We start from the raw sequence: 26,562 nt of genomic DNA on the forward strand, positions 1-26,562 counted from the left end.
CGGAAATCACGGGTTGAAAAATGAGCGATGAGGGATAAGAATGGGTAAAAGAGCGAAAACCCAGTGACTAGATCAGATGAGACAAGCGTTGTGGGGTGAGGAAGACTGAAGGGACATGTTTTGATTGCACTACCCTTTCCCCGGTGTTGACAAGAGTAAATGAGTCTCCATCGCTGTCGCAAGACAATGGTCTCCCTCTTTAATTTTCTATACTCCTGATTGGTGGGCTGCCATGTACACTAGTCCCAGGACAGCTAGCGTATACATCCACGCGCTACTCCCATTTAGGAAATTGACATCCCGCGATCTGGACAACATGTCTGCCCACTCACGCTTGTCCAAGTCCTTCTTTCGAACATTCCCCTTGACTGTCTATATCTCTGTACTTCTACATATAACACAATGATCACAAATCGCCCGGCCACCCCAGCTGATATCCCCCAAGTCCGGGATATCAATCACTGGTACATCGTTAACAGCTGTTCCACTTTTGCAACTACCCCACCACCGATATCCCATTATGAGGACATCCTTCGGGACCTGTCGAGAAGAAACCTCCCATTTTATGTCGTCGTGTCTGACACGCGGAAGGGACCAGACGGGGCAGATTTAGTCCTTGGCTACGCTTACTTGTCTCCATTCCGTGGCCATTTGCTGTCCTATGCACCGACCGTGGAGCTGTCGATCTTCATGCGCTATGACCAGCGGCAATTTGGCTATGGGACTATTATTCTTAGAAAGCTCTTGCGCTTAGTGCAGCAGGGGGAAATTGAGCACCGCTGCGAGGAGAGAGTGGGTGATCTGCCGCGGATTGGGTTTGGTACCTCTTTGGGTGTCATGAAGACTTCCCTTGTGCAGAATATCATTGCAATCATAGCTTATGACACGGAGGCTCCGTTTGATGGGGAGATATTGCGGAGATGGTACATGAAATGGGGGTTTGTCGAGAAGGGGCAATTGGAGAATGTTGGGCGAAAGATGGGTCATTGGTGAGTTGCTTTTATATGCTTGGACTGATGGATTTTCCAGCTGATGGCTTTGACTAGGATTGATACTCTCTATCTTCAATGGTCAATGCCAGAAACAGATAGTTATTGATTTGGAATCAGCGAAGTATCCGAGTCAATGGATAAGCAAAACAGGTTGGACAGGGATGAGATTGTATATTCAAATTCAAGGCCTAGGTAGTCAATATGCTCAGATATCATAATTAGATGGCCTATGGTTGGCGTAGTTTCTGTATATCACCGCAAGGCAATACAACGATAGGGACTACGCTCAAATAAAAGAACTACGATGATGATTCTGAGAACGAATTGACGATGTAATTCTCCACGTACAGGATACCGGTTCTCTACTCGATGATAGTTAAGCATGCAAAGCTTGGGGAAGATAGATATGATGTATTTCTAGCTAGCTTGCAGCCACCTCGTAGACAGTGACATCAATGGGATCTGACTTCGGCCAAAGACAGGGAAACCACTCCCATACACACTCTTTTCCAGGCAATAGGCTGGTACCTACTGACACACCGAGAGCAACTGCCGAGATAATTGTTGAGGTATCTGGCATTGTGAAAAAAAAAAAGATTGAACTCGATCATCCACTCTGGATGCCCGGATATCTTATCCAGCGTTGCCATAACCTGAGCCAGATTTGGAGCATCCGCTTGAACCTGTTAGTTGGTGACTCTTTGCTTTCGGGATGCCGTAACCTTCATCCGTGTCCGACATCGTTTTGGATTCTCTATCCAACGCCAGGATTTTATATGGCTTGTATCGGGAAGATGTAGGTATTCTTGTTGTATAATGGAAAGGGACGTGTAGGTGTAGGTTTCCCGGCGCGCGCGGCAGCGTGAGCGTTGTCCGCATCCGCTTCCCTGTGCCGGCTATATCAAAGAACCAAAAGTAAGCATTTTGTTCCTACATATCCACACAACGACCAAGTGATATACCTCTCGGTGAAGCTTACAGTGGTCGGCCTTCTGAAAGCTGGAGCTAATCTGCAAGTTAAAGTAAGAAGTCAGTAAAAGCAAAGTGAGAGGAGAGTGAATACAAGGTGAGTGGACAGTAAATACCCAAAGATTGAAGAGGAAAGAACGAACCCTCTACAAGGAGGATTGGTTGTCCCTGTTCAAAGTATGCAGGATACCCCCCACGATTCTGTCAAACTCGCGGTACGTCATACGTTCAGGTTCATTAGGAGGTTGTTCACCAATCCCAAAGTTGATGTAATAGGCCAAGTCTGGCATCTCCCCCTTGAGCTCGTGAAGTATCAACTGGGTAGGAAGCCACCAGCAGCTGACACCGATCTTAACTTCCTTGCAGATACTAGCCTGAGCGCGGCAAGTGGAAACAAAGGCATGGAGCGAACAAAACTGGCACCGTCGCATCGTCCACAGCTTCATGAATTCCCTAACCTCGATGTCCTCTGCGTCGGGCAACAAGTTGATGATCGCAAGGTAGGTCTCGTCAGCTATTCAATCCTCTTCCACATTAAGTATCAGCCACTTGCTAACAAGCTGCGACCATTTCAGCCAGTTCTCATATTTGATGTGGTCGAGGATGGGTCGTGGAATATGCTGATGTTTGCTGATGATATCAAGGAGGTTGGGGTCTAAGGACGAGCTGGATACTGGTTTTCCAGGATTTGAGGTCCGATCTCTCGGACAATTTCTTGACATTTGTGATAGTAATTTCTTCGAATGGTGGCAGGTCATCTGCCTGGGCTCGGACTGAGCCAAGATATTCCATGGCGTTGGTAACTGGAGTTGAAGAAATAATAGAGAGATATGGTAGGACCTGAAATGATGGTTGATACGGGTGAAATAAAATATGCGCAAAATAGAAAGATTGTTTGAGTGGGAAATTCTGTTGTGAGAAACGTGATGCTTTAAAAGACCACCTTAAGACGCACTCGCTTACTACATCCAAACTTCATTAATCATATTTGCCATCAGCAATCACTACTGTCTCGCTGGTTCCTTCTTCCCTGGCTCGTTGTACAGTCGCAGAATACCTCTTTCCAGCAATGAGCCACCAAGCAAGCTCAATACTCAAGAATCCGCCTACAACAACACAGGTATAGTTCATGTTTGATACTGCGTGGCTGTTAGCACATAGCTTTGGCAAGATACTAAGGAATCATAGAAAACCACAGCACATACCAGTTACAGGCATTTGATACGGAAACGAGAAAAAGACAATGGCAAACACCAGCCACGCCAAAGAGACGATGTTCACGGTCATTCCTAGTGTCTGGCCCATGGAGAATGGGCCACGGCGCATGGTTCGGCGGAATAAGAGAACATTCGTCAGAATGGGCACAAGGTAGGCAAAGTTGTTGATCGTCCTGTATCCATGTCAGTGTCAAGTCGTTGCTAACTGCTTTGTAGTATGAAGAACCTACACCGCAGAGCTCATCATTGCATTGAACGCCGTACTCGACCCCAAGTATATACAGCCAAGAAGAGCGATGATCACGGTAACACAGAGCTGTGCATTGAACGGCGAACCCAGCTTAGGATTGACACGGGCCCATACCTTCGACAAAGGCAGGCCCTCGTCACGGGCAAAGGCCCAAAACACTCGTCCAGTACCTATGAAGTCAGAATTGTTGGTCTTCGATGACAAAATCACTACTTACTCAACTGCGAACCGATCACGCAGGGCCCAAGAGCAATCCAAACCATGAACACCAGCCCGAATGCTCCACCTCTTGTAGAGGTTGCCTGCCAAAAGAGCTCGGCAAGAGGAAGTCCGGTATGTGTGTTAGCCAAGCTGCCATAATCTTGAACTGAGAACATTAGGCTGAGCAGATATGATAGTCCGGTCACGAATGCGATTGATAGGGTGATGGCTGTTGACGTATACAGTTAGCCAAATTATCGACGAAAGCAACACGACCACTACTGACCTAGACCCAAAGGAGCATTCTTTCCGGGCTATAAATGCTCGTTAGTACAACACACAAGATTTGTGTATCCGAGCCATCTCAACTTACATTGGGCATCTCTTCAGTGATGTGCTATGATATGGTCAGCTGAGTTCAACTGGGCACCTTGACAATGTGTGCAACTCACCGAAATTCCATCCAGACCTCCAAGGGAGTACATTGGATTGACCAATCCGGTGATAAAGCAGATAACATTGTTGTCCCAGCCGGTGTTGTTGATCCAGGTGCGAAACACGAACTTGCTGTCATTATGAACTGGCGCTTTGGCGGCCACGACAACCATGGTAATAAACCAGGCCAATTGCAGGTAAACCACTGACACTCGTTAATTGCTGAACTACACAGGAAAAGAGCCCACATACATGAAAACTTGTTGATTGCCGGAATAAACCGATTTCCAAACATCACCACACCCGAAGTCACGATATTGAGGATCTGATATGCGACAAAAGTCATCCACGGTTGAACCACCAGGCCATCATGGTAAAGAGCAATCAGCGCCATAGCCGTCGTGGCGTAAATCAAATTCGTTGATGCGGACGTAAAGATCCCTAGGCTTCATCAGCTCATGCTGACACTTTTGATGTCGGACAACCCACATCCAAATACAGTGCACCAGCCAGTGGCAAAGCTGAGCAAGCTGTTATATCTCTTGGGAGCAATGGCGGCAATCCAATGATACATCCCTCCTTCGGTGGGGTACGCCGATACAAATTCTGCCAGCGAAGCGCCAACGAAAGATTGAAGGATGAAAACAAGGATGAAGCCGTATATCACTGCGCTTGGTCATTTATTGACTCCCTTGCGATCGGTACGGAATGAAAACTCACGGGCGCCAGGACCACCTGCATCGATCGCAGTCATTAAACCCAAGCCGAGGCCTATTACCTTGTGAGTCGGATGCTGAGTGATTGCATGAACCAACTAACCTGTCCATGAGATAGTACAATTCGCCGCGAGTCCAATCAAACTCCAAAGTGAGAAATGTCGCTCCAACTCCTGCTTATGCCCTGTTCGCCGTCAATACTATATCTCCCAACCGCCGGATTCGACACCTACCCATCTGGGCCAACCGCAGCTCATCCTCATTCTGCACCTTGATAAACTCGGTCTCTTTCCCATCTCCAATAGACCCGACCGGCGGAGAGGTAGATATAATTTCCGAGCCGCTCATAATGGACGTAAAATGGAATATTCACGGTAGGATGTGAGTATCAACGAACAGAAAAAGGGGGGTACACATGAATAATAAATAAACCCTGCGCAACGACTGACCTAAGTACCATCATGCTACTCCGCGCGATGATCTTTAGCTCTTATCAAAACCCGGCAAACCTGCAGAAATCACCGGGTTCGCCGACAAGATAGCCGGTCGGAGGCGACGTATCAGCGTGCGGCATTCCGCCAAGACGCATGCGTCTCGGCGATCGCGGAGCTTCGCCGGTGCAGAACGTGGGGAGGACTGGAACCCGGAAGCCGCTCGCGTGTCTGCTTCATGCACAGGCCGTTGTAACCCCATTTGTACTTGGCGAAGTATGAGCTTGCGTTGAACTTGATGTGCCATGCTTATCTCAATGGAATAATTCGGGGGAAGATTGCAGTGGATATGGAAGGTTGCGACGGCGTAATCGACGATGAGTCGTGTAGCTTACGAATGATAACACGCGACGAACGATGTAAGTTCATATGGTTCCACTTGTAGGTCCTGAGCGATATCATATTTTGTATCAACGACATTGTTCACGCTGACCGACGACATCCGAAGATAGTTTCTCCTACTCATATGCTATTCCATGGTACAGATAGGCTACGTAATGCCTACAGGTCTAAGTGCATATCGAGGTAGGTATTTCAATCTACAGCTTCTGTTCGCACAAGCAGTAGTGCCTTGACAATTTTCAAATTTAAATTAACATCGCTGGTCAAATTACCAGGTTTTCACAGTCCCTCCCTTTGTATACAGTATCAAGGATGCATTTTCATTCGAAAAATCCCAAGTTCTCCCCGAGAAAGATTGCTTCCTAGGAAGTGGTTTGGTTTGCCGAACTTGGACAAGTCTGGCATCTCTTCCTCGTGCTCGTGAAGCGGCCCTCTGAAGAAACATGGTCTTGAGTTCAGTTGGTGAGAACAAGTCTTCCGGAGCTCCTGCCGGACGGCTGGTTTATCCCAGGCTCTTTCTTGGTGAGAAACTGGATATGCGGAAGATTTCCGATATTAATGAGATGACATGTTTCATCCAGCAGCTCCACAAATTCTTAGTTGGATTCTTCGAGTACTTTTGTAAATACTCAAGCTTTCGAAGTATTTCGCACTGGTCGATCAAGAGAACACCATTCTGAAGAGGGGATGGTGAATATGACGGAGTATTCTGTTTGTTTCGTTGATAGGATCCAGCACAGCCGCATAGAACCAAGACGCTTGGTCGTCCGCTCGATGCTGAGTATAGTTGGTCTGGTCCAGTGTGAACCAGTATAGCCTGCCAACTAGAGAGATACTCTGCGCTGTCTTCATCATGGCAGAAAATCTCTGAGTCCTCGCTCTCATCATTCTATTGCCATGACTGGATCGGCCTATGTCGAAGAAGGAATTAGCGCTCCATATTTTGAAGTATAAATCACACAGCACATACATACAGGATCTGCTGCGATATTTCTTGACCTCCAGAGCCAACAGAGACCATCAAAGTGGAAGTGAAAATCGAGCTCTCATTCCTACCACTCACTGCTCGGAGTATATTGGGATCACGTCACAGGTCTGCTATATCTTCCTCTCTCTCATTCTTTTCCCCTGTACACTCGGTCAGCATACAGTCCATTGTACTGCTCGTTCTTCTTGTGGCCTCACATCGTATATTGAGAGTATATTGAGATCAAGATTGTGATAAATATAATGAAACACAAGTAAGACACATCTCCATCGATTTGTTTAGTCTGCGGATCACCTTCTTCCAGCGCTCTGTGTCTTTTGAGATATATATTATATATGACAGATTATTTACAGAAGAAGAAAGTAACTGACGAATTTTGTCCATGACCTGGTTATATATAGCAAACAGCAAACAGCAATGGGATGATGTGTGACGGATTTAGAACACAATGGCATCCCCTTAGCATCTTTCTCCTGTCGCAGTGGATATCACCGGAGACTGTCCTATTGGCTTAGGAGATTATATTTCCCCGTGGGCATTTCCTGATTTCTCGGAGATAAAAATCCTTTTGTGTGCTGATTGGCGAGTTCTACGACAGACACAAAAATCAATCATCCTTCCAAGCACGACAAGAATAGCCAAAGGATAAACTATTGTGTGAAAATTGAAGCTAACTCTCCAACTCAGGGGCTATTACATCATTGAGCTCTTTGGCTTTACGATCTTGCGCACGAACTCATCCCGGGAGACCTCAAGATCGACCGATCGATCCGATCGAGCTTGAAAATTGATTGTAAGGTTGTCGATCATTTCCCAACTGCTGGGGAATTCTGGCACTTTGCCCTCATACAATTGGGATCTATTCGCTCTCGTTTCACCAGAACCATGGGCTGCTGGTTAAAAAGACTGTCGATCACCCTCGTGGGCGATCATGGACGATATAGTCATGATCCTACAGATTTTTCTTTAAAAGACCTGGAAGGCCTTAGCACAGATCCGATCTCGATTTAGATCCCTTGAAATAGTACAGCATGGATCCGCCGTCCATCCCAGATAATCGCCCTAACAAGAGACATTCCGACATGTCTTCTACGCCTACTATTGTTGAGCCAGATAGCTTTGGCGCACATTTCAAACCCACGAGCTATAATTCCCCACGTTCAGGTTCTCGGGGACAAGGTTATGAACCGCCAGTGTTTGGCCAGCCGGCTATTGGAAGACCATCTGTTGGACCGCAAGAGCGATCAACTCCTAAACTCAATGCCAATGGTGTCTCGAATGCCATTTATAATGGCGACCAGTTTGGTCGCAAGCTCTCCATCGATCAACAATCAGTCGCGGATTCAGTCAACACCCTAGATTTGGGCTACCACAACATCGGCCAGCAACCACGACCACAGCACGAGATCTTAGGCCACCAACCCTTTGACCAGAGATCCCTCAGCACACTCTCTCTAGACCAACAGACTGTCGGAACCCAATCGCTAGGCCACCATTCTATAGGTCGGCCACCAGGCGGCTATGCTCCGTAAGGCCGAACAGTCCCAATTGCCAAAATTCCGCTAATTATGCAGATCATCTACTTCACCCGCCCGCCTCCACTCGTCTGCATCCAACAGGTCGCTACAACCCAACTTGCCGACCAACGAACTCCCAGTTCTTCAGCAGATAAATCCTAACGAGGGATCCGAGGAATTCGACCCTATCGCCGAAGAAAATGAGGAAACATGTTTTGATCTGGTCGCTCCATACGAGGGCGATGCAGCTCCGGTACATACTCTAGAGCGACAAGCAGACCTCATGTTCTGCTCGGACCATATGCTAGTGATTCTAAGCACTCCGCGCTACCTCGCACGTTTCCGCGAGTTCCTCGCACAGGAGCGTCCAGGGTCATTTTCGACCCTGAATTATTACCTGAATGCTTCCAAGGCTCTCAAAGCAATCGAGTATGCTAATTCGCTCGTACGTTCGGTTGTTGATGTTCCTACATCCGGTATTAAAACTGCAGAGCACCTCGTTGGCTCGACTGTAAATGCGGCGCTCGAAAGGCGCGTACAGGCAGCGCTGGATGCCTTGACTGCTGAGGAATTACCTGCCTTCATTACCTCTACATGTATCAACATTACCGGCAAGGTGGTTGAAGAGCATGTGCGCGGAACCTTGCCTGAGAAATTCCGGGGAACGGCAGATGCGCTGGGTGAGGTATTCTGTCTGACCGATCCATCGCGGCCAGATAACCCTATTATCTTTGCTTCTGAGGGTATGTCGTATTATTTCACGTTTTCTACACAAAATAGCTAACACACCGTTCAGAATTCCACCGCACCACACAATACGGCATGGACTACGTCCTAGGAAGAAACTGCCGATTCTTGCAAGGACCAAAGACGAATCCCAACAGTGTTCGGCGAATCGGAGAAGCGCTCAAAGCTGGGCAACACCACTCCGAGCTTTTCCTGAATTAGTATGTACCCAATTCATCCTACCCTGCAAAACTAATCCGAAAAAAGCCGCCGCGATGGCTCACCATTCATGAACCTCCTCCAAATGGCTCCGCTATGTGATAGCCGCGGTAAAATCCGCTACTTCATCGGCGCTCAGGTTGACGTCTCCGGGCTCGCCATGGAAGGAGCACAAATGGAATCCCTCCAAAACATGCGCGCGCAAAAAGAAACCCCCAGGACGGACGGCCAAATAACCAAAGAAACAAAGAGCCAGTTCCAAGAACTCGGTGAACTCTTCAGTCCGCGCGAGCTGCGGAACGTGCGCGAGCACGGCGGAACCCTCTTCCAACCGGTAGTCAACGAAGATCCCAACCATCGTCTATTCCTCCAAGACTCCGACACCGAGAACGACATCGACACCCAGTCCCAAGGTCTACCAAGACCCACATCGGGACCGACGCCCAGCCGGTCCTTGGCCGGTGTCTACAAAAACGTATGTCATTCATCCCTCCATACTCGGATATGGTATCGAAGACTAACAGAAGTAAACCAGTACCTCCTCGTCCGCCCATACCCATCCCTCCACATCCTCTTCACCTCCCCCTCCCTCCAAATCCCAGGCATGCTCCAATCCTCATTCCTAAATCGCATTGGCGAGACAGGCGCAAAACGCGATAATATCATCAGCGCTATGATGGCCGGGCGAGGCGTCACAGCGCGTATCAAGTGGGTGACCAAGTTCAACAACGACCAGGCTCGTCATCGCTGGATCCACTGTACTCCTTTGCTGGCGAGTAACGGCCAGGTCGGTGTGTGGATGGTGATTGTTATTGATGAAGAGGAAGAGGCAGTCAGATGGAAGGGTAATTGGCCGACTACTAATTAAATGGTCTCGCTATGTATATGTACAATATTTTGATCACAAAACTATCTCGTAAGTGTTGTAATACGCTAGACTTCATATATACGCATATAGATTTCCAGTAAACTGTCACGATATTCGGAAGCATGACTGTCTCGTCAGAATAGTCCATACAGCCATGATACGATGTAATTTCATGGCACTTTCTCTTACCGTGCTAGGATACTGCCAAGAATCAAAGAGCTGGATGATGCGATCAAGAATAACAATTCTACTAAATAGCTTGCAAGATGCTACTTGTCCTATATCTTACAACCTAGTCTGTATCTTACATATCCTAGCACTCGAGACCTTTACATTTCCGCTTTAGTGCTCACCCCTTGCCGCTTTAAAACTGAACACGTGAGCATCATCACGGGCCATTATATAACTAATCACCTGATCTGCTCACTAAGCATCATCATTTGCTCAGTGTACTCCGTAGGGATGGATGCGAATTCAATTTGCCCCTAGAAAAACATTTTGGACTCTGCTTTGTACATTGCAATTTGTTCCAGTGGATTAGATTGTGCCCGCTGCCAGCAAGTACCCGCCGTCGACGGCAATAGTTTGACCATTGAGGTATTGATTCGAGACGGTAAACAACACAGCACTTGCCATGTCTTCATCTTTCCCTGGCCGTCCGGCAGGGATTTTGCCTTCAAACTTTTCTTTGGGAATCGTGCTCTTTTGTTTATCGTCACTCTCCTTGGCCGTCATTTCGGTCGGAAAGACCCCGGGCGCGATATTGTTTACACGAATTTTGATTTGCGAGGAAACAATCTCGTAGGCCAACATCTTAGTGAGATGAACCGCAGCCGCCTTACTAGCGTTGTATGCGAAGTGATGCTGGGCTGTTTTGAGGAGACCTGAAATCGACGAGATATTGACAATTGTGCTAGACCAGCCATACTCATCCTCTGTTCCCTTATTCAGTAAGGGTAGAAAGGCAGTGGCGGTAAAGAAAAGGTGTGTGACATTGGTACGCATGACATCTTCCCACTCCTGGACTGTGCTCTGGTTTTTAAACAGCTCTTCCTGTAATGCTTTGGGGTTGTCCTGCTCTGTGTTCAGATGTGGAGAGCTAATACCGGCGGCGTTGATCAAAATGTGCAGTTTCGACTCCTTGGCGGATATCTCGTCGACTAGCTTCTGAATCGACTCCTTGGAGGTAATATCGGCAGCGATCGGGATAATCTGGCCAGGAATATCCTTGGAGTACAAATCTGCAACACGGTCTAACTTTTCCTCTGTGCGACCGGTGATGTAGACCTTAGCCCCATTCATGGCAAGAGCTTGAGTGGCCATCAAGCCGATGCCTGAACCTCCACCCGTAACAAGTGCGACTACCCAGTGTTAGCGACTCCAGCGCAACGGCAGGCCTGTTTCTATAATGGTAACTCACCTCTGTTTTTCAGCCCGAAAAGGTGTTCGAGCTTAAATTTCTGGTTACTTTCATGAGCGGACATGGTGTTTGTTCAAAAGTTCAATGGTATACATACTACTTGCCATACATCGCTCGTTATATGTTCTCCAACTTGCTAGTCTTACGTCATCCTAATGTCAGGCTTTACGATGATGGGTACTTGATGTAAAACAGGGAAAATGACGGTTTGGGGTAATTTATTCACTAAGAAGTCATTATGATGAGACATTGAAAGAATTACTCCGTATGATGATCAGAAGTAGGTACAGTTCCTTGCCAACATTGCACTTAACCTGTCTAAACCTGTCTAAACCTGTCTAAACCTGTCTGTATCTTGATCCTTACATTATGATCTAGAACTTCTAAGATCCATCGAGCATCAGCAGGTTTTCAGTCGGAGTGTCCTTGTATTGGTCGGATACATTTACTACGCCGCAATGATATGTTTGAACTACTTGATCTTTGTGCATGACATGTGCCAAGCCGCACAACTCGCTGGGTCTTAAAAACAGGCATCGAAGCTTTTTCTATTGCACTTAACGAATATAAATTCATGTACGCTTCGTGAAAAACGGAAAAATATTATATAATAATTTGGTTGAAAGTGAAAATAATGGCGCCCCATGAGCAAAACGAGCAGAGACTCATAATTACCTCAAATCGCCTTCCACTTTCCGTCAAACCCAAAGACGGCACTTACGAGGCGATTCCTTCCAGCGGGGGATTGGTGACCGCTCTAAAGGGATTGAGCTTTCATGCCTATCTATGGCTAGGCTGGCCCGGGGTCGATATCAATGAACGGGACAGAGAAAGCGTCGACAAAGCCCTGGCCAAAGAAAATGCCTCTGCAGTATACCTAGATGAGAACCTGGCTCAGAGTCATTATAATGGATTCTCTAGTGCGTGGCCTATATTCTCGGGTCTATTACTAAATCGCTGACTAGGCGTGTTTAGACGGTGTTTTATGGCCCACGTTACATTACCAGTCGGATGCATCCTTCGATAACGAGACATGGGACGCGTACCAGCGTGTAAATAAGATCTTCGCTGATCGAATCAGTGAAGAGGCGGCGGATGGTGATCTAATATGGGTGCACGATTATCACCTACTCCTACTGCCACGTCTATTGCGTGAGCGCCTGCATGCGCAAAACAAAAGATGCGCTATAGGATTTTCTTTGCACACCCCTTTCCCAGCAGATGATTTTTGGAGAGGCCTTCCTGTTCAGAAAGCGTTGCTCGATGGTGTCCTTGGTAGCGACCTCGTTGGCTTCCATACGGACGAGTATAAGACGAACTTCGCTGGCGCTTGCAGATCTCACATGTAAGGTCTGGGAAATAGCATTGAAATACCAAGTGACTAACTAATTTATTAGTGGTGCAGAAATTGAAGGCGACAATATCTACTACAACGACCGTACTATTAGCATTGATAAATATGTCGTTGGGATTGACTGCCAGAGATTTGCTGATGCACTCGATGATCCTGAGGTTCAGGCTGAAGTTCAGCAGATTGAAACCCAATATAAGGACAAAACGATCATAATCGGCGTGGACCGCATGGACTATACGAAAGGATTGCCCGAAAAATTGCAGGGCTTCCGAGTCTTCCTCGATCAATACCCTGAATGGAGTAAAAAGGTTGTGCTAATACAGATCGCCATTCCCAGTCGCGAAGATGTCAAGAAATACCAGGATTTGGAGGGGGAAGTGAGCAAGTTGGTGGGCCAAATCACTGGGCAATATGGTAAGTGGGTTCCCACTTCTGGTATAGGGTATGGCAGGTCTGTAGATTTCAAGCTAAATAACAATCAGCTACTCCCACATCGACACCATTGATCTATATTCACCGCTCAGTTTCTTTTGCGGAGCTTACAGCTCTATATTCGGTGTCTGATGTCTGTCTCCTCACTTCCCGCCGGGACGGAATGAACCTTGTTGCTTCCGAGTATGTTGCTTGCCAAGAGGCTCGACACGGTGTGTTGGTGCTCTCTGAGTTTACCGGTGCATCAGCCTTCATGAAACGCGGCAGTCTGTTGTTCAATCCTTCTAGTGCAGATAGCCTCTCAAATGCACTTTACGAGGCTGTTACAATGGAGAAGGAGGATAGGAAGAAGATGTACGAAGAGTTGCGGAGTTTTGTCACCACCAATACCAGGTTAGTTGTTTCCCTTCATCTTCTCAAATTTCCATCAGAGGTCCCTCAGGTCTCGTAATCAGCAAAACTAACACCCATTTCCCTTCAGTGCGAACTGGACGGAGACTTTCGTTGGGGATTTGACGAAATTGCAGAAATAGATAGCTTTTTAGAGTAGTTTTGACTCTTGAAATTGGTCAGAATCATTGGATTGCTTCACTGGTATATCTGACTGCCCCAGGAGGGCTGTTCTAGCGAGGACGTGGTACGACGTAAGCACTATCGGTTTCTAAAATCAAATTAAATAGTCCACGATATTATAGGCTAGTGGCCTCCGAGATCTTATGTAAAGTACTGTCAAGAATGGGATATGGCCCCTCTAGGCCATAAACAAGAACCTTGGTTATTGTTATGGTCTAGTGGTAAATTACGCTGCACCAATTCGTCAAGTGCAGCTTTATTTGATAAAGCCTGTCTATGATAGGCGCTTTTAGAGTGAAATTTATATTTACTTTGATACAGAATGGCCACTGAGATATTGAAAGTAAGATAGATTATCCAGATTCTGTTTTAATTTTGACTGTTCGATCTGAGGTTTGTCGCTCAACCGGCTGGTCCCGATTACATGACGTCGTCACTCCAGGTTAGTCGTGTGGCTAGGCATTCCACTTGGAATTTAAGATCTCAGTGACGGCCTTTCGCTAAGATACCCATCCACACTTTTTTCTCGATCCCTTAGGGTGCAACAACTTCTATGTCTGATAGCTTGGCCCTAGTGCTAGTTGGGGATGAAGGGGTTGGGAAAACAGCGCTTGCAGTGCGGGTTCGTCATGTATTTTCTCCTATTCTAACCGAGATAAACTAATTTCGAGTATAGTTCTGTTTAGAACAATACGCCGAGGGCTCAGAACCAACGCTGGATGATTCGTATCGCACGCGATTGGTGGTTGATGACCGGCCTTGTGTCCTCGAGATTATCGACACAGCGGGGCGAGATGAACATGCTGTGCTCCGTGAAGACCACATTCGCAATGGGGACGCATTTATCATCGCATACAGTATCACCTCGCGGAAATCCTTCTCTCACGTTCGAGCGTACTACAATAACATCAAAGATGTGAAAAGGGTCTTGGCGGAAAATACTCTACAGCTGCCGCTTTCTGAACGCCCCTGTCGCGTGCCTATCATCCTGGTGGGTATGAAGAATGATTTGGAAGCCCAGCGTGAAATCTCATTCGAGGAAGGACGGATATTTGGAGAATCCCTAGATTGCTGGTTTTATGAAACATCGGCTAAGACTGGCTCGGATGTAGAGAGGACGTTCCATGATGTTATTAGATGCTTTCGGCAACAGGATCTTCCCAGTCCTCCTACACAGCCAGCATCAAAGCAACCAAAGAAGGGCCAGAATGGGAGGAAAATCTATGACCCACGCAGGTGTATCACTTTGTAAATATTATAACCGTGCAGTATGAAGTCAGTTGTCATGCATAGTTTCGATGGATAATTGGTCTCTCGTAAACCGCATACCATTTAAAATCATCCCATGCAGAGCAGAGCAAGAAGCCGCGAATTCGGGCCTCATACACCATTTCGGCCAGTTGAAATTCAGCGCAAGGCATCCCCCTTTTGCTGGGGTGGTACTGTCACATCCTCGCATCGAGGTGCACTATCACTGAGGGTGAGGTTGCCGCAATTGCTCGACCGGTAAGTGCTAGTCTTAACAGCCGGTGTGAGAAAATGGGGGTCATGTCTGATGGGTCCTCGAAGGAATTTGGTATTGCGCAGTCGCAGGAGAGCCCTCGCGGTCTAAAGTGCCGACACCGTATTACTCACGGAGTCCGGTAGAGTCAGGATCGGTCAGTGGGGAAACCGAGCGTAGAGCATAGTTTACTAATGAAGAGGGGACCCTGCAACGGGGACAAAGGGGCACCGACAGCCCTGCCTGCGAAACAGGTGTGCGAGCAGAGTCGTCACTGGGAGTAGTACCCGCGACCTTGCTACATTATTTACCTAGGCACACAAATATCTACGGGTGGCTGTCCCAATCTCCCTTTCTTATATGAACTTGATTTATATCGTGATCTTCACTCAAATATGAACATTCCACAGTTAAATATGCACGAGAGCAATGCGCCTCCGCTCCTGGCCAATCACAGCCCACCTTTAACCGCCATACTTGTGCCGATCAGGGGACTGCGGGGCCAGGCGACTGAGGCGGCTCAGGATACTCTCTCCCATCACACTCATCAAACCAAACGACCAAGTTGAGAGATGGCACTGCTGAGAAGGTTGTCGCCTGCGGAGAGGGCGAGCGGCACGGACCGCAGCGACAACCCACTGCTGAAGGAACCACGGAGCCCCTTAGGGCCACGGCTGCTGAACCGCGACGAAGTTCCCTCGTGGTATGGCCATAATCCATACATACGAACGAATTATAGGCCAGTGACACCGTCAACGTCTCGGTGCCTTAGCAGCCTGCTGTACCTTCACAATGAGACTGTGAATGTTTACTCCCATCTCATCCCGGCTATCGTAACTTCGCTGGGCAATGGGCTTCTTTATTTTTATTTCACAGCATCTTTTCCGGATGCTACCGGAGTCGATCAGCTTGTTTTTCATATCTATTTGACAACTTCGGTCGTTTGTTTTGGTGTCTCGTCTGCATACCATACTTTTCTTTGCCATTCTGCCCCTTTCAGTGCTTTATGGGGTCGCTTGGATTATGTTGCTATTGTATTCCAGATTCTTGGTTCTTTTGTCTCCGGGATATATATGGGATTCTACTGTGAACCACATCTGCAAAAGCTTTATTGGTCAATGGTTCGTTGATGATCTCACCTTGTCGGTCATCTGACTAAATTTATGGTATACAGATTGGCACTCTTGGCTTCTTGACTGGGTTTGTCGTGGTGCATCCCCGACTTCAGAGCCAAAAGTGGAGACTATTGCGATTATCAACATTCGTCGCGACGGGACTTTCGGCATTTGCGCCTATCATCCACGCTGCTAGTATCTTCCCCTACGACCAGCTGGATCAACAGGCTGGATTGCGATATTACTACCTTGAAGGGCTAGTCATCGTGATCGGAGTCTTGTTTTACGCGGTGCGTTAATTTCCCATACTGATGCAGAATTGATCTGATTGGTGGCAGACACATTTCCCGGAGTCGTGGAAACCCGGAAGCTTTGACATTTGGGGATCGTCGCACCAGATATTCCACATCGCCGTAGTCATTGGTGCGACGATTCATTTGTATGGGATTTTGGTTGCTTTCCAGTGGAATTATGAAAATCAGCGATGCCACATTGGTTGAGGAGATGTATTCCAGTAGCTTACCTGTGGACTCCATCTCCCAGGTTGATAAGGGCTGGCCCATACCCACCTTCCCGGATTGGAAGAAGATCAGCTATACACACATGCAATGTACATTATGTCTAACCCTAACAACAACGTTGAAACTCTATACAGAACTAGCTTAGCTTGGCCGGATGCACCCGATACCCCCGCCCCTTGTCATTTCCACTTGCCACGTTTTTTCTCTTCTAGTCAAAACCCAAAATGGAGGGAAAAATCGCAGTCGTGAGTTGTCCCGTAGTTGCTAAGATCGTATCTAACACGGCTAGGATTCCGATTACTACACTCTGACCAAAGATTGGGAGCCTGAGGACTTTCAGTCGTGAGTTGCGGAAATCATTTCCACGGCGTTTTGGCCTTTAACCATATGTATCAGTGAAACCACATCTATCGCCTCGACAATCGCGAAGGGTCGGTTGGAAAATGGCAGACGGTGAGTAGCAGCCTGTGGAGATATGAGCTTTGCTAATAGTATGAGCAGATACCAGGCTATGAAGGAAGATGACTATTGGTCGGTCGCGATGCTTCAATGTAGGAGACTCGAGGCTAATCATAGCATACAGGAGTCCTTCCGATGACCAGCAATTCGAGGCTTTCGAAATTGGGTAAACACTCATTTTTTGCCTTTCGTTCGGTTCAAACAGCTTATCGGTGATACCCAGTCATATGGTTTTTCTCGTGCTAGACCATGACCGAGAGAACCCCCTCCACCACTCTCCCATCGGCAAATCTCCTAAGGTGAGAGAGCGATCTAGATTGATATCAACCTTTTACTAAGAGTACTCCAGCACATTCTGGACATTGGCACTGGTAAAGGAACATGGTCTATGTAATCACCCCACCTATTCTCTCCAATGAACCTCGCTAACATTCACCTAGTGATATGGCAGATATGTATCCATCTGGTACATACCACTTCCTTTCTTTTCTCCTTTGCGCCAGACTAACACACGTCAGCAACCGTCCGTGGCGTCGACATCTTCCCCCCTCCGGTGACATGGATGCCACCGAACTGCGTACTCGAAGTAGACGATGTCCTCCGCGAGTGGACCTGGAGAGAACCATTCGACTTCATCCACATGCGTCTACTGCTAGGAGCATTCACACCCGAGGGATGGGATCAAGTGTACAAACAGTGCTACGAGTGAGTCCCTCCATTTACACTTCCCTTGAAAAGTATCTAACCCCTATCCAGCGCTCTTACCCCCGGCGGCTGGATCGAACAAATGGAACTAGACGTGCGAGTGTACAGCGACGACGGCACCCTGAAAGAAGGCGGCGTTCTAGCCACATGGGGCGATAACTTCATCGGCTGCTCCGAGCGGGCTGGTCACTCCCTCCTAACGCAGGAGACAATGCGGGGCGCAATGGAGAAGGCCGGGTTTGTCGACGTGCAGGAAAGGTTATACAAGATTCCTTTGGGGCCGTGGCCGAAGGATAAGATTCTCAAGGAGGTTGGACAGCTCCAATATGCCCACTGGGTTGCTGCACTGGAGGGCTGGGCTATGTGGCTGCTCACTAAGTTTGGTGCGCCTTCGCCTTGGAGTAAAGAGGAGGTTCAGGTTTATCTGTCCAAGGTTCGGGCTGAGTTGAGGAATCCTCGTACTCATGCTTATGAATATGCGTGAGTCTGATATGTTACCCTGGGAGGTTATGTTGCTAATTGTGTTTAGTCGTCGAGTCTGGGGTAGGAAGCCTACAGCGGAAGAACTGGCCAACCCGGTCAAGACCGAGCCTAGTTCTTAAACTAGCATTGAACCAACTACTGTGTTTGCGTTTACCGAGTTCGTTTTGCGAAGCGAGTTTATATTTTGCATGGTTAAGTCCTGGGGCATGTTCGCCTCAGGCTACGACATGATTTTCTACGTATAGTACCAGAATGTGATTAGCTTGTCATTTATCAATCAATTTGTTAGGATTCAACCTTGGGCGTTTGCTCCACGATCAACTGAGCAGCCTTCTCAAACTCGGCTTCTACAATCAAGTTATCCAGCCCAGATCGTTCGACCTGCAATGGAATTAGCCAACCCTCAACAACTAACACGTCTACTGACCAGCTCCAATCCCTTTTCGGAATTAGTCCCCTGCAAGCGAACCACAACCGGACATTTGAAACCACCCATCTCAGCAGCAGCGGCAACAATCGCCTCGGCAATCATGTCACATCGCACGATTCCTGCCACTGATCAGCTCATCCCTATTGTCCACGTGTATACTCACCACCGTAGATATTAATCAAAATCCCCTTCACCCGTTCATCATTCTTCAAAACCTCAAAAGCCTTCGCCAAAGCCTCCTTCGTCGCCGCACCCCCAACATCCAAAAAGTCCGCACACTTCCCCCCATACAAACTAATCAGATCATTCGTCGCCATCGCCAGCCCAGCCCCATTAACAATATTCCCAATATTCCCCTCCAACCGAACATAATTCAGCCCCAATTCCGCAAGCCGATGCTCCTCCTCCTGCTCCGGCGCTCGTTCCTCCATTGCAAAAAGCCCAGGCTGTCTATAGCTCGCCGCATTATCAAACCCAAACTTCGCATCCAGACAAACGAATTCCCCGTCTTCAGTACGCACCAGCGGATTCAACTCCAGCAACGTCGCGTCTTTCTCCTTGAAAAGCTTGAACATCTGCACCAGTATCTGGTGGATATCCTCCATCTCGGAATCCGAGAATCCCAGCTCGGCTTGGAGATACTCGTCGATCTCGTCAGTGATACCAGTCGAAAGTCCGAATCGGAGTTTATGCAGCTTGTCGATATTCGACTCGATGTTTGTTCCGCCTGCCGCGGAGATGAGCAGCACGGGCGAGGCGTGCTGGCGGTCGAATGTCATAGCGAAGTAGAACTCCTGCGCGATGGAGATGGCTTTTACGATGTAGAGCTTGTCGACGCGGAGCCCGTCGGCTGGGGTTTGCGCTGTTGTTAGGTAGTACCCGAGCATGTTGGCGGCGTTTTTGAAGGCTTCGGTTGGGCTGGGTTTATTAGATGGTTCTGTGGTTATTTAGGATTAGGGGACTCACGACTCGACGCGTCGGACGCCGCTCTGCCCGTCGCTGCTGAATTTGCCTTTGCCGCGGCCGCCTGCTAGGATTTGGGCTTTCATCACTGATGGTCCGTCTGTGGGTGTTAGTTTTAGGATAGGGAATTGAGGAGGAGGGTGTGGACTTACTTATCACGGAGACGACATGCTTGGCTTGCTCGGGGGTTGTAACTAGGAATCCCGGTGGAACTGGCAGTTTGAACTAGGTTGTATAAGCATTGAGGTAGGCTGTGTTTGTGAAGGAATACTTACTTCTTGAAGCAGTTTGTGTGAGTGGTTTTCAAGCAGACTCAGCTGTCGTACTTGGGCTTTGAGAGGTGCATGGTGCTGCACGATGGTTAGTATCGTTTCAATCACTGCTAGATTGTACGAACCCGTTGGAAGGTGCGCGCGATCGAACGCCAGGTAATCATCGTGAGTTATATCTTTCATGCTAGGATGTGAACTCCGAGGCCAGTCTGAGGTTCGATTTATGTGTCTTGGGTTATTTAGGCGATGACATCAATGTATCGATTTTGGCTGGTTCCTGGGGTTGAGTTTCCGGAAGTTTATTTGATATGAGCGTCGCTTGACCGTGATGATTTCTAGTCTTTTTCGGTACAGGCAGGAGGAAGAAGGAAGCTTCAATATACAAATGCCAAATGATTATTATATGGTGGAGTCAATTAATGAGTTCTTCACACTATATTGCTCAATGTCAACTGCTAGCAAAATACGTCACTCATATCGAATCTTAATCCGTACACATCAGAGGAACAATATCGTTTAGGTGGTTTAACCTGCCATTCTCACATTTGTCCCCTTTTGCATCAATTTTATCGCAAATCTCATTGCCAATATGACATCCTTGCAATTAAAATATCTACTCTCCGACTCCAAGCCTGATATCTCTCCTAAGCAACGATACAAGATAACCTGCATGAGCCACATGAGAGCCATACTCTACGGCCAAAGTTGGTGCTAGTATATACACTATGGCCATACTGTAGATGCTTCTTGTAGTGCAACAGCCGTAATCCGAGCGGAGACTGGGTCCTTTAGGCTGTCGGTCCGTTCCGGGCCCATCGTTCGAAGAGGGTAATCTCCCGAATTCCTCTTGATAAAACGCCCATAGGAGTTCAAGGATAAACAATATCATTTAAGCGGGGTCCAGGGTGCCCTTGTGATTGCAGGGATTAGCCGTAGAACACATCACATTAGTGATAACTCGGCGCATCGCTTGTCAAAAGTGGGGGTGAGATATTTTAATCCAGTCGTCCCAAAGTAGTGTGTTGGCAAAACTAGCAGTTTCAGATTGCGCCGTTTGCTTGGCTTCTCGTATACAACATAGGTCCGATGGTAAATTCGCCAGAAGGTGGAAATTGGTGAATTGCTTTTTGCACATCGTCACGCGACCAAGTCGCACTGACCGCGGGGTTGATGCGATCGGCCGCATTGGGGCCATAGCGCTGTCATTGCAGGATTTAAGAGCCTCAATCTGTGCGCAAATTGTGGGAATGTTTCAGGGAAAATGTTGCTAGAACCTGTTATTGTTCTGAAATTCATTTTTTCTTGAAAGGTGGTATATTGCATCGTAGTGGCCCTAATAGGGATGTGCTTTTCGCAGGGTGACGAGAAGCCAGTAGATAAATCCACTAGTAACCTTTCTTTTCTTTGTTAGGCCCCAAATGCTGTATCAGTCTAAAGATAGTCTATGATGACTGTGTCCGTTGCCTCCGGGTGGCTGCAGGCTATCTCTCTGTACGAGTAAGACATGTAACCTCGACCACGGCATCTTACTGTCAAATTGATCAATTAGTCAAGTCTGTACTCATCTGATCGTTCCCAAAGTCTGACAGACACTAGGTACCAAGAATGTTTTAGCAGTGTTTCACGAGTACTCCGTATGTTGTATATCGTTATTATTCCTTCAAATGGAGAAATAAGGCCCCGCTTCTTTGGATGAACCCCGTGCTTTTAGACCCTTAACAGCCCTCACGTAAGCGACGGGGCGCATCTTGTCCCGAAATGAGACTTTCAATAGCCTCACGCTAAGAATTGTGCAATAATACCCGACCGGCCGAGTCGCGGAGAATCATACCCGGGTTCGCCTGGATGTATGCCATGGTCGATGCCTGTAGATAGCATTCCACGGGTGCCACGCGGGTAATCGGAATGCGCGCAGCGTTCATTCGCCGACACAAATGAAGTCTTGGCTTCGAGACAACGTATGGCCTGATAAGGTTAAACCACGTTGACTTGGGCGAAGGTGGAAATTGCAACGTGGGAGGCTATGCCTATTCGGGCTTAGTCAGGCGTGACCAGCCTCCAAGACACCATTTTCTCCCAATTCAGAGATTTCGATACAATTTCATATAATATCAGCGCTAGTGACGAGTTAGTGAATGCAAAATGAAATCATACAGAGATCGCCAGGGGTACGCACCACGGAGAATACACACAGCAGGTTTGGCTTATCACCGCGAGGCTTAGATAGGCGATCGCCCCTGAGAGCCCAGCCACCCAGTGGGCCTGACTTGGCCGACGCAGAGTTTCTGGCAAATCAAAAGGCAAAGAAAGCACATCTGATCGCTCGATTCTGACGTTGAAATTTGTTTAGAAATATAAGAAAATGGCCATTTCCTGCTGATGTTCCTGCAAATCTCCCTCAGTCATCCGTCACCATGAGGCAGTCGACACCCATTCTCTGGGTTGTCCAGGCTTGTCTAGTATGGCTGACATTGGTATCGGCATCGCCTGTCGGTTCTTCTGATCTGGTATCGGACGTCGCGCTTCAGGCCCGTGACACCAAGCCGTTTCCACTCCGGATTCTGCCCCTCGGTGCTTCTATCACCATGGGGTACAAATCGCCCGATGGAAATGGATATCGGAAATGGCTTCGACAGCAATTGCGCTATGCGGGGTGGGAGGTGGACATGATTGGTACTATGAAGAATGGTACGATGCATGATAATGTGAGTTACGGTTCTGTTCATCTTAAGAATATATACTGACTCTTCAGGACCACGATGGACACGTCGGCTGGAGAATCGATCGAATAGCTGATCATGCCAAGACGATCATCCCCCAACAACCTAATCTAATCCTCCTCAAGTGGGTCTCCGATTGCCGATGCCATCTCCTTGCATGCTAATATCCCCACAGCGCTGGCACAAACGATGCTCTACAAAACTACAAAGTAGAGACCGCCGGCGAGCGGATGGACTCTCTCCTCACCTACCTCTTCGACAACATCCCCAACACAACCATCATCCTATCAACCCTGACATACAACGGAAAGAAACCGAAACAAGGCGCATCCATCAGCTCGCAATACACGGAACTTGCAGCGAAACGCCGAGCGCAAAACGACAGCCTCGTCTTAGCCGATATGAGCACTTTCATTCGGTATAACCAATTAGTGGATAAGATCCACCCGACAGCCGCGGGCTACGAGGAAATGGCGTCCGTGTGGTGGGCGGCCATCCAACAAGCGGAGAAGGAGGGCTTTCTCAAAGCGCCAAAGACTACCTCTACATATAGTGGTACGATCAGCAAGGCCCGTGAGAAGGAACTCGATGATAGCACCGCAAACCCGAGTCTGCCTGCGTACACAGCCCCGGCTCAGCCTACCGTATCACTTGGTAGTGGTTCGCCTCGAGCCGAGTGGCATCTCTGGGCTGCGTTCCAGATTATGAGTATGTTCCCGTTCCTCCCTGTGTTTTGACAAGACTAACCTTATTAGTGGGCATTGGTTTCTATATGATATGATGGGATCTGGAACAAATATCAAAAATAGGCAAAACAATTTAAAACTTACTAAATCGTCCATCCCAGCGTCATGACAGTCATGCATAAGCCTAGGCAAATAAGCCATGCCATACCTCAACCTACGAAACCAACCCAACGCCATCACTAACCAAGTACCCAACCTCCCAAGAAATACACAAGCGGTCCCGGTCCCGGTCCCCACTATCCTCAGCCTCAAACTCCAAACCTCTCTCCCACGCTCCCTAACCCCATAATCTGGCCGAACTCTCCGCCCGTCTCCGCACTAGGCCGCGTAGTCCGGATGCTGTGCGTCAGGGTACATGTCTATCAAAGAAGAATGTAGCCGACATATCGTAGACCGCGGCGCATCCGGAGATTAGTGTGGAGTTGCTGTTACCGCGTGGCGCTGTCTTGGAGTCTGTGGCTGCGGTGGGAGCTGTTGTCGGGAGGTGTGTGGGATTGCACCATTTCTAGACAGGTCAGGTTAGTTGTTCTAGTGCTCGGAGGGAGGAGGTTGCTGTGCGGGGAAGGCCGGGAGTAGCTCTCGGGTGTCTCGTTCTGGATTCTTTGGGGGTGGGTTTGCCGCAAAAGGCCCGGGCGTGTAGCTATCCTTGCATGGATGTCAATGCGCGTTAATCGCATACAAACTTAATCATATTGATCGTATCAGTCAGAACTGTGTAGACAGACGATGGCATGTAGAAATCATACAACACACCCGGAATGTGAGCGACAGCAATGTCAACCCGAGAAATTCCCGGCCCCGCGGCCCGGCGACAAAGCTGAACTTCCGACCTGGGACGCCATGACATCACCACCTAAGCTCCGAGAATATTATTTCAAGCTCCTACACTTCCGCACCTACAACATCCTCCCTACAGACCTCTAAACCTCCTCTATCTATCCAATCCCCCTAAATAAAAACAAAAATGGCCGAATCATTCGCTATCCTCCGACAACGCCGCTCCAACGAGCTAACCAGCCTCGCCAACGAGCACCTCGAACACGACCTCAATGCCGAAGACCGCGACAAGCTCAACGCAGCCTCGAGGTCAATCTCCACGTGGACGGCCATTGGGTCCGGCGTCGGTATTACCCTCGGTCTTGTCGCCGCCATCCGCTTCCGCAACTCGCGCAAGGCGTTCTTCTCGGCCATTCGCGCGCAGGATCGACCTACCAAGGTTATGTTTGAGGATGGACGGACTGGTATGTTATTTTGATTGGAGTGAAATAAAGAATGGTATTAATTTGTGTCTTGTGTGTAGAGGCTATTCCGGACCTCACGCCGCTGTTGAAGCCTACTACTCTCGGTGATTTCGCGACTTATTTCCTTGCCGCGGCTGGTGGGTTGTTCTTGGGTGGAGAGCTTGGTAAGATTGTCGATCGTATGATGCTGAGTTGGATTGTGCTAATGGAATTCTGTAGGCTTTGCTGGTGGTGTGGCGAAAGGGACGTGGAGTCTCGACGCGGATCCCCAGAGCAAGGAGAGAATTGAGATTGCTTTCAGGAAATTCCGCGCTGATGTGCTGCGGAAACAGGCTGATGCTTTTGATAAGGGGGAGAATAATTCCTATCTGCTCTAGGGAATACATGTAGACATAGATTGGATCTTAGGTGAACACGATTTTGTAAGATGATGTCAGTTATTTTCATTCGCAATGTCACACTAATATACAAGTTATACCTCCAAAGCCTTCAAGAATGCCGGGCTCTCGTGGCCCTGCGCAACCTTTGAAATCGGCGTGAGATACGCATCGGAGGATTCCTGGCTTTCCTGGATCTTCCGAACATAGAATTGCGCAACCTTGAGCCACATCGCCTTCTCACTCGCACTGGCTTCAGACCCCTGCCAAACCCAGAGTCTGTTCCCAGCATCGTAAAGGAAGACATCTTTACCATCCAAGTCAGACCGGTCAACCCGCCCATCCTTAACAAGATCAAGCGACAAGCCCCCAGCAGCATCACTGAGTCTGAACAGCCTGCGCGAGCGAACAATCTCATCAACATCCTTCTTCGCAAAGCGCCCAGGTCTAGCCGCCTCCAACGTAGACGGCGCGACATCCCTCCCACCCAGCAAATCAACAAAGATCTTCGACCTCGACTCCAGCTGCGACAGCACCTCAACATCAACATGCTTCACCTGCGTCATATCATTAACCACCTGCGCCGCCTTTGCCTTCTCCATCGGACTACACTTCCTCCCCTGCCAAACCCAGATCTTATCCCCCTTATCCAAAACAAACACATCATTCTCATCCAGACTCTGCCATGTCGGCTCGACCTCATGCACAATCAACGAATCCATACGCGCAATGCCCGGGTGTTTAAAGATCCGCAGTAACGTCAGGACATCCTCCCGCGGCTCGTGTTCGACATGCGTGAATCCCGAGCGCACACCACCAGACCGGACCGCGTAATTCCGGAACAAAGCAAGGAACTCGTCAGAAGGGTGTTCCTGCACCTCCCGATGCTGCGTCGCCACGCCGTGCAGGAACTCGTCCAGCTCGGCGGTCTTGTAAGCCGCGACGCCGGCTTCATCTTGTGTGGTCTTGCTACCGAGCCAGAAGAAGATGTCGTAGGCGAGCTTGGTGTCGACCTTGTACGTGTGCAGCACGATGAAGCTGTCGCCGTCGTAGAACTGCCCGGTCTTGGATTTCGGCCACGGGATTACTTGGAAGTTCTCGATGCGCCAGATGCTCAGGCCGGGTTCTTGGGGGAGGTCTTGCCAGGCGGGTTCGGTGAGGGCGGAGTTGTACTTCACGCGGTGGTCGATGTCGCTGCCGATTAGCTCGACGTTGCTGTCTTTGATGTCGTATTCTTTTGGGTGGAGGAGGCCTTCGTGGGGTGCCATGTTTGCGATTGGTGTTTGGTAGCTGTGCTGTGTATGATACAATTAGAGCTG

The 26,562-nt window shown here is 48.5% G+C and overlaps 12 protein-coding genes across 12 annotated transcripts; 7 read left to right on the forward strand and 5 right to left on the reverse strand.

Moving 5' to 3' along the window:
- Window positions 1-402: 402 nt before the first annotated feature.
- Window positions 403-993, forward strand: N7518_003572 (GNAT family N-acetyltransferase; the record flags this gene model as incomplete). The annotated part of the gene is made up of 1 exon (XM_057184499.1): window positions 403-993. The coding sequence occupies one exon, from the start codon at window positions 403-405 to the stop codon at window positions 991-993; it is 591 nt and encodes a 196-aa protein (XP_057045949.1).
- A 1,114-nt stretch (window positions 994-2,107) lies between these two features.
- N7518_003573 (uncharacterized protein) lies at window positions 2,108-2,753 on the reverse strand (the record flags this gene model as incomplete). The annotated part of the gene is given in 3 exon segments (XM_057184500.1): window positions 2,108-2,467; window positions 2,519-2,616; window positions 2,636-2,753. The coding sequence occupies 3 exon segments, from the start codon at window positions 2,751-2,753 to the stop codon at window positions 2,108-2,110; spliced, it is 576 nt and encodes a 191-aa protein (XP_057045950.1).
- Window positions 2,754-2,939: 186 nt separating this feature from the next.
- N7518_003574 (uncharacterized protein) lies at window positions 2,940-5,128 on the reverse strand (the record flags this gene model as incomplete). The annotated part of the gene is made up of 12 exons (XM_057184501.1): window positions 2,940-3,100; window positions 3,167-3,351; window positions 3,409-3,598; window positions 3,646-3,858; window positions 3,916-3,943; window positions 4,003-4,026; window positions 4,082-4,269; window positions 4,317-4,505; window positions 4,554-4,730; window positions 4,785-4,835; window positions 4,884-4,964; window positions 5,014-5,128. The coding sequence occupies 12 exons, from the start codon at window positions 5,126-5,128 to the stop codon at window positions 2,940-2,942; spliced, it is 1,602 nt and encodes a 533-aa protein (XP_057045951.1).
- A 2,555-nt stretch (window positions 5,129-7,683) lies between these two features.
- Window positions 7,684-9,931, forward strand: N7518_003575 (uncharacterized protein; the record flags this gene model as incomplete). The annotated part of the gene is made up of 5 exons (XM_057184502.1): window positions 7,684-8,129; window positions 8,176-8,861; window positions 8,915-9,065; window positions 9,112-9,538; window positions 9,599-9,931. The coding sequence occupies 5 exons, from the start codon at window positions 7,684-7,686 to the stop codon at window positions 9,929-9,931; spliced, it is 2,043 nt and encodes a 680-aa protein (XP_057045952.1).
- A 537-nt stretch (window positions 9,932-10,468) lies between these two features.
- N7518_003576 (SDR family NAD(P)-dependent oxidoreductase) lies at window positions 10,469-11,415 on the reverse strand (the record flags this gene model as incomplete). Its single annotated transcript, XM_057184503.1, has 2 exons — window positions 10,469-11,292; window positions 11,352-11,415. 2 exons carry the CDS (start codon window positions 11,413-11,415, stop codon window positions 10,469-10,471), a joined length of 888 nt encoding a protein of 295 aa, XP_057045953.1.
- Window positions 11,416-11,985: 570 nt separating this feature from the next.
- N7518_003577 (trehalose-6-phosphate synthase) lies at window positions 11,986-13,670 on the forward strand (the record flags this gene model as incomplete). Its single annotated transcript, XM_057184504.1, has 5 exons — window positions 11,986-12,271; window positions 12,327-12,696; window positions 12,749-13,119; window positions 13,188-13,530; window positions 13,619-13,670. The coding sequence occupies 5 exons, from the start codon at window positions 11,986-11,988 to the stop codon at window positions 13,668-13,670; spliced, it is 1,422 nt and encodes a 473-aa protein (XP_057045954.1).
- Window positions 13,671-14,263: 593 nt separating this feature from the next.
- N7518_003578 (uncharacterized protein) lies at window positions 14,264-14,962 on the forward strand (the record flags this gene model as incomplete). Its single annotated transcript, XM_057184505.1, has 2 exons — window positions 14,264-14,332; window positions 14,387-14,962. 2 exons carry the CDS (start codon window positions 14,264-14,266, stop codon window positions 14,960-14,962), a joined length of 645 nt encoding a protein of 214 aa, XP_057045955.1.
- Window positions 14,963-15,783: 821 nt separating this feature from the next.
- On the forward strand, window positions 15,784-18,613 carry N7518_003579 (uncharacterized protein; the record flags this gene model as incomplete). Its single annotated transcript, XM_057184506.1, has 11 exons — window positions 15,784-16,332; window positions 16,386-16,616; window positions 17,137-17,189; window positions 17,244-17,300; window positions 17,349-17,378; window positions 17,431-17,472; window positions 17,530-17,605; window positions 17,656-17,677; window positions 17,825-18,011; window positions 18,063-18,491; window positions 18,541-18,613. The coding sequence occupies 11 exons, from the start codon at window positions 15,784-15,786 to the stop codon at window positions 18,611-18,613; spliced, it is 1,749 nt and encodes a 582-aa protein (XP_057045956.1).
- A 166-nt stretch (window positions 18,614-18,779) lies between these two features.
- Window positions 18,780-20,323, reverse strand: N7518_003580 (succinate--CoA ligase subunit beta; the record flags this gene model as incomplete). Its single annotated transcript, XM_057184507.1, has 7 exons — window positions 18,780-18,875; window positions 18,922-19,043; window positions 19,088-19,842; window positions 19,891-19,987; window positions 20,040-20,112; window positions 20,163-20,237; window positions 20,285-20,323. 7 exons carry the CDS (start codon window positions 20,321-20,323, stop codon window positions 18,780-18,782), a joined length of 1,257 nt encoding a protein of 418 aa, XP_057045957.1.
- Window positions 20,324-22,573: 2,250 nt separating this feature from the next.
- N7518_003581 (SGNH/GDSL hydrolase family protein) lies at window positions 22,574-23,660 on the forward strand (the record flags this gene model as incomplete). The annotated part of the gene is made up of 4 exons (XM_057184508.1): window positions 22,574-22,864; window positions 22,912-23,003; window positions 23,055-23,587; window positions 23,635-23,660. The coding sequence occupies 4 exons, from the start codon at window positions 22,574-22,576 to the stop codon at window positions 23,658-23,660; spliced, it is 942 nt and encodes a 313-aa protein (XP_057045958.1).
- A 929-nt stretch (window positions 23,661-24,589) lies between these two features.
- On the forward strand, window positions 24,590-25,243 carry N7518_003582 (uncharacterized protein; the record flags this gene model as incomplete). Its single annotated transcript, XM_057184509.1, has 3 exons — window positions 24,590-24,866; window positions 24,926-25,030; window positions 25,086-25,243. The coding sequence occupies 3 exons, from the start codon at window positions 24,590-24,592 to the stop codon at window positions 25,241-25,243; spliced, it is 540 nt and encodes a 179-aa protein (XP_057045959.1).
- Window positions 25,244-25,338: 95 nt separating this feature from the next.
- N7518_003583 (gelsolin family protein) lies at window positions 25,339-26,511 on the reverse strand (the record flags this gene model as incomplete). The annotated part of the gene is made up of 1 exon (XM_057184510.1): window positions 25,339-26,511. One exon carries the CDS (start codon window positions 26,509-26,511, stop codon window positions 25,339-25,341), a length of 1,173 nt encoding a protein of 390 aa, XP_057045960.1.
- Between the last annotated feature and the right edge of the window lie 51 nt (window positions 26,512-26,562).

The sequence above is a fragment of the Penicillium psychrosexuale genome (assembly GCF_028828465.1).
Source record: "Penicillium psychrosexuale strain IBT 29551 chromosome Unknown utg000002l, whole genome shotgun sequence".
Classification (NCBI taxonomy): domain Eukaryota; kingdom Fungi; phylum Ascomycota; class Eurotiomycetes; order Eurotiales; family Aspergillaceae; genus Penicillium; species Penicillium psychrosexuale.